Source organism: Aedes albopictus, chromosome 3, assembly GCF_035046485.1.
Source record: "Aedes albopictus strain Foshan chromosome 3, AalbF5, whole genome shotgun sequence".
Classification (NCBI taxonomy): domain Eukaryota; kingdom Metazoa; phylum Arthropoda; class Insecta; order Diptera; family Culicidae; genus Aedes; species Aedes albopictus.
The window spans coordinates 198314110-198326664 of record NC_085138.1 but is presented as its reverse complement, the minus strand read 5'-3'; the positions used below and the strand labels follow the sequence as shown (position 1 = coordinate 198326664).

General features: G+C 37.4%; 1 protein-coding gene across 5 annotated transcripts in view; it reads left to right on the top strand.

Moving 5' to 3' along the window:
* LOC109428138 (potassium voltage-gated channel protein eag) overlaps positions 1–12555 on the top strand; it is a 140289-nt gene that overhangs the window by 81632 nt on the left and 46102 nt on the right. For all 5 annotated transcript variants that reach the window (XM_062858390.1, XM_062858389.1, XM_062858388.1 and 2 more), the window contains one exon: positions 12164–12307. In XM_062858390.1, coding sequence (XP_062714374.1) covers positions 12164–12307 — 144 coding nt within the window. The remainder of the gene's footprint in view (positions 1–12163; positions 12308–12555) is intronic.

The window sequence follows — 12555 nt, the reverse complement described above, 5'->3', positions numbered from 1 at the left end:
AAACAAATATGGCTGGAAATGATTAACTGCCCAATGAATTGCAGTTAATTCTTTTTCAATTACTGGTTTATGTGCTTCACCTTTAGTAAATGACTTACTGGCGAAAGCAATTGGCAACTCATCTTCACCATGTTTCTGTGAAAGTACGGCTCCACACGCTTTATCCGAAGCGTCTGTAGTTAGAATGAAAGGTTGTTTGAGATCAGGATATTGCAAGATATTTGGTTCAGTAAGTGATCTCTTCAACTTGTCGAATGAACTTTGGCATTCTTCCGTCCATTCAAATTTAACGTTTTTTCTTAATAATTTATTTAAAGGTGCTGCTATTTGCGCAAAATTTTTAATAAATTTACGATAATAGTTGCAAAATGCAACAAATCGTCTCACATCATCTGCAGTTTTGCAAACTGGATAGTTAATAATTGCTTCAAACTTTGAAGAATCAGGGAGGATGCCTTTATCGGAAATATTGTGCCCTAAATAGGTTACTTCCTTCTTGAAAAAATTGCATTTACTTGGGTTCAGTTTCAAATTATATTTACGTAATCGTTCAAAACCTTTACGCAAATTATTCAGATGGTGCTCTGTAGAACAACCTATGACGATGATATCGTCAATATACAAAAATGCAACTTCCGGATTCAGACCTGTCATAGCAATGGTCATCATCCTTTGAAAGCTATTGGGTGAAATTTTTAGACCAAAAGGTAAACGTTTACACTGGTAACGTCCATTTTCAGTACTGAAAGCTGTATATTGTCTTGATTTTTCATCAAGAGGAATTTGCAAAAATCCGGACATTAAGTCCAATGTGGAAAACCATTTTGCTCGACCCAATTGATCAAGAATGTCATCAATACGGGTTAACGGAAATTTATCGGCATTATTTGTTTGTTCAGCTGTCGGAAATCGACAACTAAACGCCATTTCTTCTCGCTATTTGTACCTTTTTTCGGAACAAGTAAAATAGGAGAGTTGTAACTGGAAGTAGATGTTTCGATTAAATCGTTATCTAATAATTTTTTCACTTGCTTATTAATTTCCTCTTTCTGACTATGCGGGGTACGATAAGGTTTAATGTAAACCGGTGTATCGTCCGTTACAGAAATTTTTTGTTGATAAAAATTATTTTCAGATAATTTCTCATTATCTAGTGCAAAGATATCAGAAAACTCCTCAATCAGTTGAGTAAGTTTTACTTTTTCATTGATCGGAATATTGTCTGTATCAATTTTTTGAAAAATTTCTTTTGACCTGTCTTCAACATTTTTGGTTTTTGTTATGTTCAATATTGAATAATCATTTAAACTTTCAAAATCAACTTGTGGATTTTCCGGAATAGTTACAGAATATGAATTAGAATTGACAATTTTGACGTAAGTATTGTCTTTGTTCACAATAGAATTGGCAATGAATACTCCAGGAATCAATTCCTTTGATTTAATTACACAATCTTCTTTGATATTGTCTATTTTAAATTTCCTTATGACTTCACAACGGGAAGGTATAACAATTTGGTTGTGAATAGTGTCTTCCATTGGAATTTCAAAAACTTTTTCTCTGGTCCGCACTTCTAATACGTATGAATCAAAATGTATACTGCATTTATAATTGTTCAAAAAATCTTTTCCCAGGATACCATCCGACGGTATGGGAAAATTTGTTTCAACTAATTGGAAAGGAAAGTTAGTTAAAATATTACCATCAAAATTTAAATTAGTTGTTGCAATTCCAACTGTATTGACGGTTCCGTCTGTAACACCACGAATAATACATCTCGTTGAGGGATCTATTAAGTAATTTTGATCGACTAAATCTGCTTTTAGTATTGAAATATCTGCGGCTGTATCTAGTATGAAAGTACATTCAGTATTAGCAATTTCAACAAATGCTTTCACAAAATTTCCTCCAGCAAAATCTATGGAGTATATATTCTTTATTGTTGTCTGGCTTCCCTCAGCGGCAATGCATTTTGATTTGCTCGCTGAGGCGCCTGAGCGTTTTCCTGGTCATTTTCTGCTTGAATCTGACGAACATTTCGGTAATCACAGGAGTGATTGTGATTTCCTCTTCGTGCACGGTTTTGTCCACGATTAAAGTTGTAATCATCATTGTTATACTCACGATGATTGTTTTGAGAACGTGTTTGACCATGTTGGTAATAACCACGTCTTCCTCGGCTTCTGAAATTATTGCCTCGACCACGACCATTTGGTCCATTTCTGTTTCGAGTAAAATGGAGCACTGAATTTGTCGGCGAGACACAATTTTCCAAAGTTTTTTGAATTGCATCTCCAATGGTGTTGAAAGACGATGCTTTTAAAATTAGTTTGATTTCTGGGTTATTGGTCCCAGCTATTAAACTCTCAACCCCTGCTTTTGTAGCCATTTTGCACGCTACATCAGCGGGAATTTTCTGTTGAACGTATAAACTGTTCAGCTTTGTCGTTAACGTTTCGATTTCATTGCAAAAAGTATCTGCTTGACCTCTTTGCTTGACATGTTTCATCTTGGCTATTATAGTTTCCGGTGTTTGACGAGAGACACATTTTTGTTCTACCGACTGTACCAATAAAGCTGGATCATCATTTAATTGTCCTTGTAAGGCCTGTCTTGCTTGTCCAGCAAGCCTTGTTTTTAGAAATTTGAACAAAGTGGGATGCTGATTTGCTGGTGTCAGTTCTATTAGCAAATTAGCAGCATCCACAAATGCTTCTGTTTTTTCAGGGTTCCCATCAAAAACTTCCACAAGCGTTGAAGCTTGTTTGATGTCGAATGCCATTTTTTGGTGGCTGTTTTTGAAAAGAGTTGTAAATTTAATGAAGCTTTTCGCGATTGTTTTGAATTTAGGCAAACTTGGCTGGTTCAATCTTGTTTCAATAAAAGTAATAATGCTATTTTTTAAATCTTCTGCCACTTTTATAACATATTCTGCCGTTGTTTTTTCTGTGTTCTTCACTAACAATAAGATCTGCTTATAAATTTGCTCAGTAATTTTCTGCTTTTCGTGCAGTGTTGAGCGTAAATAACGCCTGTTTGGCGATTTATTAAAATTTGCCAAAATCGTTTGAAGTTTTCTTAACTCTGATTCGACCATCACCCTGACCGATAATGTCACTCACCGGAATGTCGTCGCCTACCCATGCAAACTTTCTCCACTCACCATGGTTGGTAATTGATGATTGGGGGCTCCGTTTCAACTTCGTTGCTCGTGTGCATGTGGACTACACCTGGTTCAATGCCGCGATTGACCTTGCTGATATTTTTGATGCTCTTCGTTTTTCACGTTTCATGAAAAGTACGTAAAACGTAACTGCCAACTGTAGTCCAACGATCACTAAAATAACTACAATCTTCCATTCGTGTGCTAACAACATCTCTGTGTGCTGATCCTGGTTATTGATGATTGTAATATCCGAATCACCGTTTTGTTCAGTCTTTGGGTTGGACTTTTGATTACCCATTTTGATGGTGACGACGGCTCGGTGTAAAAGTTTTCAATTGCGATTCACTAATTGCACAACAGCCTCGGTTTGCACTATACTTCAAGTGTCACATAATGGTTTATAGTTTATTTCTTCACTATCAAACGGTGGCTTCTAACACTTTTCACTACGATTTTTCACGGTTCGCCATGAGGTAGTTTAGGTTTTCCACGGGAGTTCTCTTGAAGAATCGGACTTCACTCTACGTTGGTTCTGACCATAATAATGTGGATATACCACAGTGTAAATGCAAAAAATGAATATGTATTATCAACTTAAAGTGTATTGTTAACTAGCGCCGACGGGAAACGAAAAATTCGGAACCGACTTGATCCACGACGCGTCCACCGCACACTGAATTCAACCGCGTCGATTTTATTCTTTCTCGTTTACACTGCAGCGCGATGGGAAGCAAACAATTCGGAACGACGCGTCCACCGCATATTCCAGCATTTCGACTTTGCCTCCAAAAACACACTAAACTGCCCCGTACGAAGTTGAGCACTGTCGTTGCCAGCACTGTGTTGCCAGCACTGGGGTTCAAATTAAGTTCAAATTAAAAATGAATCCCGTTGGTTTGCATGTGGTTGGTCCCGTTCAAACCATCGGGGGTAGACGGTAAATTTGTTTCAGATTCTTTGCCGTTTGCAGCTGAACAATAAACGGCCATGAGATTATTTGAAAATCAGTTTTGTTTTTGAGTTATAACGATTATAGTTGTTATATTTTTATTTCCAACCAACAGAAATACTACATGGTGCCTATGAAATTAATTAAACTTAATAAAAAATACAGATAATTTTTAGATCTGTGTAAATTTTCAGCTCAATCGGTTCAAGGATTCTCCTGGTATTCAAGGAATATTCTTTAGGAATCCTGAAGGCATTCCTGATGGGATTTCACTAGATCTTGCTCTAGTTATATCAACTAGGAATTCTCCATCCTCCATACTCTTGGGGCCGTTCATAAACCACGTAGACCAAAATTTGGCCATCTCAGACCCCCCTCCTTCCTCGTAGACTTTTGTCCATACAAAAAAATTGAAATTTGTATGGATCGTAGACTTTGGCCAGCCCCCTCCCCTCCCCCCAAAAAGTCTACGTGGTTTATGAACGGCCCCCTTTCTATCTCAAGAAATTATTTTTGGGATTTCTCTGGAGATTTCCATTGGGATTCCTTCAGCAGGAATTCCTAAAGGAAGGCCAAGAGGAATTTCAGAAGGAATTTTATGAGTAATTCCTGGAGATATCCATGGATAATAAGGTGGCCCACACTTGTATGAAAAACAAAAATTTCGAGAAATACCAAGTCTTACCTCTTAAATCAAACCTCTTAAATGTTTTGGATTCCTAAAAGCTATGTTAAAAATTTGAGCAAAATCGGCCAAGCCTATGGGGGCGCTCTGCAAGCTTGATGTTTGTATGGGAAAACGTGGCCAAATGAATGCAGGAATCTTAAATTTTCGATTTTTGGTGCTAGGTGTCACTGTAAGCGTTCAACTATTAAACCTTTTGGTATTATCATAGGGTACTATATGCCAAACAATTTTGTCGAAGACCGCAAGGTGATCTGACACCTGGTAATAAAGTTATACCCTAGGTAAAGTGAGGCTAAACTTTATTGTTGTTTTTCCAATACATGTAAAGGAATGAAAATCAATAATAAAATCTCAATACTCCTCCTCACTTTTCCAAGGGTATAACTTTTTTCACAGTCGTTGGATCACTTTGCGGTCTTCGACAAAGTTTTTTGGCATATAATCATCTACAATATCAAAGGGTTTAAAAATTAAACACTTACAGCATCACCTAGCGGCACAAAACGAAAACTTAAGATTTCTGCATACATTTGGCCAGGTTTTTCCATACAAATTTTAAGCCTGTTGAGCGCCCTCTTGGGCTTGACCAATTTTGCTCAAATTTTGAACGTATCTTCTGGTAGTCCAAAACAACTGATTTAGGAGACAAGACTTGGTATTTTTCGATTTTTGCTTTTTCTCGTACACTAAGTGTACTGGAAAGACTATATGTTCACTCCAAAAATGACTTTTTGATAGAAGGCCCGGAGGGTCGAGTCACATATACCAATCAACTCAGCTCGACGAATTGAGGTGATGTCTGTGTGTGTGTATGTATGTGTGTGTGTATGTATGTGTGTGTGTATGTGTGTGTACAAAAAAAACTCACATCACTTTTTGGCAGTAAACCTCAACCGATTTTAATGACCAACGGTTCATTCGACGCGGAGTCTGGTCCCATTGTTTCCTATTGAAAATGGTTCGAATCGGTCCAGCCGTTCCGGAGTTATGGCCATTTAGGTGTTCCGGATCGGTACCCCAGGAAGTGGCCAGATATGAAAACGATACAAACCCATTCATGCGACACATCAAACCGCGGCACTTTCGAAAACATGATGAATGGTAAACAGGAAAATAGTCTTGGACCATATCTGAACCGGTAATGTTCCGGAACCGGTTCCGGGTGACCCGCCGGAAGTGGCCAAATATGAAAGTGAACCAAACCCATACATGCGACACATCAAACAGCGGATTTTTCGATAACCTTATAAACAGTAGGTAGGAAAACATTCTCAGACAATATCTGAACCGGTAGTATGCCGGAACCGGTTCTGGGTGTTACGCCGGAAGTGGCCAAATATGAAAGTCAACCAAACCCATGCATGCGATACATCAAACAGCGGCTTTTTCGATAGCCTGATGAACAGTAGGCAGGAAAACATTCTCAGACCATATCGGAACCGGTAGTGTTGCAGAACCGGTTCCAGATGTCACGCCGGAAGTACCCAAGTACAAAAGTTAACCAAAACCTTACATGCGACGCATCAAATCGCAAGCTCTTCAGGCAACCTGATAAACGGTTAATAAAAGAAAATAGTTTCAGATCAAATTTGGAACAACCGATAGAATTCCGGAACCGGTTCCGGGTGTCCCGCAGGAAGTGGTTAAATGTAGTAGAGATCAAAACCCATGCCTGCGGCACATTAAACAGCGACTTTTTGAATAACGTGATGGTCGATTAGCCAGAAAATAGGCTCAGACCACAACGAAGATCTTTATAAAGGCTACCGATAGTGTTCCGGGACCGATCTAGAGTGTCCAGCCGGAAGCATGCGACACATCCAACCGCGGTCTTTTTTTGAACCATGAGGAACGAATAGCAAAAAAATTGGCTCAGACCACATTAGAGGCTACCGATAGTGATGCAAAACCAGCATTGGGTGCTTCGTAGGGTGCTTCGCAGAAACTACAAAAATGAACAAAGTCAATGCAAGCGATAAATATGTGTAAGAGAACAAAATCTTGACTGAACTAAGGCCACAAACATACAGACGTCTTACTCTACTCACTCTCCATTGGAGAGTGAGTAGCAGTACTGCAATTTTTCGACAGGCCTTTATGATAGCGATATTTTGCTTTTTTCATTTTCTTCGTTTTGTTTTTCCTGTTAATGTTGCTTTCCGATCAGCAACACGGGAGCGAAATGAAATAGGTACTCACACTCACATGCAGCGTGCTGAAAGCGAGAGCTGACCGGGCTAAATTTCCATTCAATTTTCTGTATTTGAGTGTTTTCACCCGTGGTATTGTATAGGGCACTCACTCTCAGAAGCCACCGCTTGAGACGAATGGCCTGTCAGCATGAGTAGTGCGTGAATGATTGGGAATTGACCTTTTTGGGTTGCTCATGAATGGAGCTCTCGGACTCTGTCAGTTCTCACATCGAGGAACTGAAAATGACCGCCGCAGTCATTCATTTTCGGCTGAAAAACAGGCACTGACACTGATATTTTGCAGGACTGCTCTCCATCGTCCTTGTTTTCAACGGTTGAATCAAATATTAATCGTTTTTGCTCGTTTGACGTCTACTCACTACCAACATCAAGCCAGCAGCGGCTTGTGAAACGCAACCTGATTAGCATTTGGCGATTATTTTTTTGTAACGATGAATATAATAGCAATATGTTACAATTGATATGTCTTTTTTTCTGTACTAAAGCAATCTCATCAAATCACTGAGGTGTAAAAATATACAGTAGGATAGGTCAACGTTATATGAGAAAATGAAAATTATCGCATCAAAGCTTTTTCAATCCTCTTTTGCGTCTAAAACTACTGGGAATTTTTTTATGGGATTTAGATGGGCAATTTCACTTGCTTGCATTTTTTGTCAAATTTTACATGAATTTTGAAACCTATGATAATAAAATATAGCCTAAAGTGTGAAGAAAAAACTATGTCGAAGACCGTAAAGTCATCTGTGATTGTGAAAGACGTTATATCCTAGCATGTAATAATCGTCTTGATGTTGATCGGTCTTCAGTGATAGTGAAGGTGCTCAGGCAGTCAACTGAAAACTCTGATATTTTTCAGCTCTGTCTATACGTTTAACGTAACGTCGGAATATGTTCAATTATTAAGTTTACCAATTTTATTAAAATTATTGCTTTTCTAAATAAGGTATTCTCAGGATTCAGGAACAGTTCGCATTACGTCGACGGAAATATCATGCTTCGGAATGATGGCCCATGCACAGAAACTAGCTAAACAAAGCAATAGTCGAAGATTCCAAAAACAGGGATCGAATTCTAGACCGTCCGATAGGTAGGAAATTGTCCGCATCACGACGGTTTTAAACCGAACGGACTCAATAAATACCAAAACTTCCGTGTGACATTTTTAAGTTAATCGAGGCCATCTTGACTAGGAAACCTTGACCGATTGAACCCTTGAAAAGTCCTCATACGGACCGGAACGTCGGAAAAAATCATAAACTAGTGTTTTCGATTCTCCCAAAAGGCTGAAGCCAACATTGTGAAGCAAAATCATCCCAGTCGTATCCCAACCAAAGAAAGATCATGAGTTCATGTTCGACCAGAAAGGCACTATCACCACTAGGTGGATTAATCTGGGTTTTTTGTTTTTCATATAAATGTAGGCCACCCTAATAGGTAATATCTCTGGAGGAACTACTGGATGAGTCTTTAGAAAAGTCCCTGGAAGAATTACCAAAGGCATTTCTGGAAGAATTTGTATGGTACTAAAAGATGATACCGTCGTGCGGGGTTACTTTTGAAATGCGGGGCTACTTTGGACACTTTCGAATATGGATTTTTTGAATTCGAAATATGGTTCAAATCTGTTTGATGTCTTTGGAACTATTACGAAGCAATAAGGACTGTTCAATTTATAAAACGGACAACTTTACAAGGCTATAAAAACAAAACGCGTAGTCCAAATTTAACCACCCTTGTTTCGTTGTTCAGTACATCATCATTCATTATAGTAATAATTTTTAAATCGAATAAAAATAGTTTTATTTTATAGAAAATCGGCCAGGTGTTAAATAAGGTGACTTTTTCGATTGCTGAAAATTGAAAATATGTATAAAATTACTGTTCACGTATGGTATATAGTCTTGAATATCTGAAAAGTGTGTACCATGCTGCAGCAGCATGAGTAATAAACATTCTGGCAAAATTTTAACTCAATTGAAAAATTAGTCATTGAGATATTAAAGTCTCAAGTGAGATTCGATTTTTTGAATAAAATTCAATTGTAAAGCAAAAAGGGCATGAAAATATTAAACAAACAATTTTTGTATGCATCCAGTCGAAAGTAGGAATAATGTGGTTTTAAATGCAGAAAACTGCTCCTTAATATCATTGCTGGTTTGGTAACTGTGCGCCATTACAGGTACAGTAATCCAAACAGTTTCGTTCTTTGGAGGTTGTTCCAAATAATAATGCAACCTAATGCAAATTATGCATAACAATATGGTGGAAATAAAAACTTTACATCCGATTATTATTATTAAATAAGGTGTACAATAACATAGGACCAACTTTGTTGAAAATAAATAATAACAAGTTTCGCTAGAGTCGGAAAATCTGCATCAATGAAGCAAAAAATATGCAATTTTTACTATGAACATCTTTATGGATTAAATTTTTGATGAAGAATGCAATTAAAAGTAAATTTTTCTTCTGTATCATTCAGAAAGCAATATTCTACTACTCTGGACAAATTTTTAGACGAATCCGTTGTGCTATTGCAACACAGGACTTGAATAAATATGTTTTAATTATTTCTATGAAAAAAAGTCAATTCACTGTATCAAGCTGGAGGCTCCTTGGTGCATTATTACTGACCAACTATTGAGCTTTACCTTTAGTAGAATAGTTTAAGATTCGAATACATTAAAAACTTCATGAAAATGGGCATGTTAAGTATGTGGAAAGTTATATCGAATTTTGAGAAATGGGTTTTTATTGATGTTTTACAAAAACCGCTTCAGTTACGCAATAAAGAACAATTTGCTTAAGGTTATAATTTTTCCTACATTTGAGAATATCTATAAAAAGTTATGCAAAAAACTGATAATGATTTTATTGAAAAATAAAAAAGATATCACATAAGCAAGTTGTCCGTTTTATAAATTGAACAGCCCTTAGTTTTCCCTCCATTTGGTTGAAATTATTTTTCAAACAGACCGTTTATTGCTTATCAGGACGCGAAAATACATCGAATAAATCAATAAAATATACATAACGTATCAGAACATTTGGTCTGTAAGCATTGTTTCTACAGTTCATAAATTTCAAAGGGTTGATCAATTCATTCAAAATATATCAACGTAGCATATACAATCGAATATTTGTATCGTTATACATTATAAATGACCATTTCACCCAAATAAAGGATTGATGGTCCTTTTTTCCAGGCTATTTATATATCAATATCACGCTGCTAATAATACCAAAGGTAGCACGGAACCATCTTCAAACGCATAAATTTATTGAAATCATGTCTGATATAGTGTACTACAGTATTGGTACAAAGTAGTTTTCTAAATAAACCTGGAATTTGAAATGCAATTTTGTTTTAGATAAAAATGTCCAAAGTAGCCCCCATCTGGTTCTATATGAGATGTGTCCGATTGGTGTATGAACAACTTTTTTGTTATTGATGGATTTAGTTCAAATTTTGCATACATCCTACATACATACTCACAATTATAATGTGTAAAAATTGTGGAAATCCATTCACTACTCTGGGAGTTATAATATCATAAAGTTGAAAAATCATGAAAAAGTGTAAAAAGAAGCCCCGCACGACGGTACTGAAAAAGATGCCAGTATCATGTATCATTTTTCAGTACCACACATTAGAGATTGCACAATATTCTAGGAAGACTGCGCGAAAGAATCCTAAGAGAATTCCCTAGAGAGTTTCCTGCAGGAATTACAGTCAAAATGCCAGGTTATATTCCACTAGAAGACCTCCTAGAGGTGCCATAGTTAAAATTTATGGAAAATGGAATTGTTGGAAGAATTGCACAAGGAGCTGTTTGAGGAATCTTTGGAGGCCAAGAGGAGTTTCTGCAGGTATGCCTTAAGGAATTTCTGGATGAACCTTTGGATAAAATATCTGGAGGAATTCCTTGAAGAAGTTCCCGGAAGAAAAACCGAAGAAATATCTGCACGAACTCCAGGAAGATTACCTGGAAGCAGGGATGTTTTCGATCACTTGGAAATCATTTGACTCATTTGTCCATATCTTAGTTCAGAAACCTAACATTGAAATGCTATGCTCGGCAAAGTTATAGATTAGTGTTTTTCCTAATTATCACTAAGGAAGCCATATTCTGACTCTCATATATAATGCGCTAAAGCGCTAGTACTACCTACTCATACTAAACGATTGAAAAATCCGATCGTCGTAGGAGTAGGTGGTATTAACACTTTTACGCCGTGAATATTAAAGTTAGAATATGGCGTTCTTGGTGATAATTATAGGAAAAATACTAATCTACAACTTTGCCGAACACAACATTTGAATATTAGGCTTCTGAACTGAGTTATGGACAAATGAATCAAACGATTGCCAGGTGATCGAAAACAACCTTGCCTGGAAGAATCCCAGCAAAAAAGGAGTAAGTTCCAGAGAATCCCTAACAGTATTTTTGAAGTATCACAGTTAGAATTCTGTTAAACATTTCCATAAAATTATTTGATGAGCAAAAAAAAAATGGTTTAAAGTTTACTGCGTAAAATTTTATGCTCGGATAAGTTTTGTTCACACCCAAAATATGTGAATGCCTCGTCACTATTATTTCAAAAACATCATCAGATACACAATATGAACAAAGCCCTAAGATTGGACATTTGGATAATAACTCTCGACGCTATATTCCGCCGTATCTGTGTATCAAAATGCCATAACGAGCACACTGCATTGTTGTTTCAACATTACAACAACTCCGCCCAGATGCCTCAGATTCGGGATAGCAACGACTGGAATGCTCCTGTTGCAAACAATGCGAAAGTTAGCAGCAGCCGAGTCTCATATTGATATATACTTTAGGTTTCCTTCCTAGGGCGCCCGGGAGGACCCGTCAACATCGCTGCCATCGGCATAAATTATTCAGCTGTTGTTATGGTTAGCTTACAGTATCACAATTTTAATTTTAAATAACCTTGTGCTCTGGTTTTCCCTTTAATATCGAAGCTCATTTTTCTTTTCGCTCAATTTATCTGCTTCATACCAGCCAACTAATTCTTGTCACTTTTCGTCCTTTTTTTTGTTATCCTATCTCTCGCTGCTGGACGCCACCCACTCGTGGACTGGACACCGTGTTGGACGCCGAACCAACCACCAGATGATGTCATTAAGTGCCGATGTTATGCCACAATATCGTCAGGAAGCGCCAAAAACACCGCCGCATATTTTACTGCATTATTGTGCATTTAAAGCAATCTGGGATTGGGTGATATTGTGTTTAACATTTTATACTGCAATTATGGTAGGTATCTCGAGCTCGGCTCTCAAATCTAATCTTGAACCAAATCTTACTCTGGCACTGTCGGCTGGGATGGGTAGTTTCGTTTCTTATCTGGACGAGCGAGCGAGGCGTCTTGTGCTTGCGCTTTTATTAGACACTCCAACGCGGAGAAGATTTATTACTGTTGATGTGCGTTGATCCTTGATGTTGATGAAATGTTAAGTACTACCTGAGACGTGCATTGTTATAGTTTGATAAATAAAGGTAAT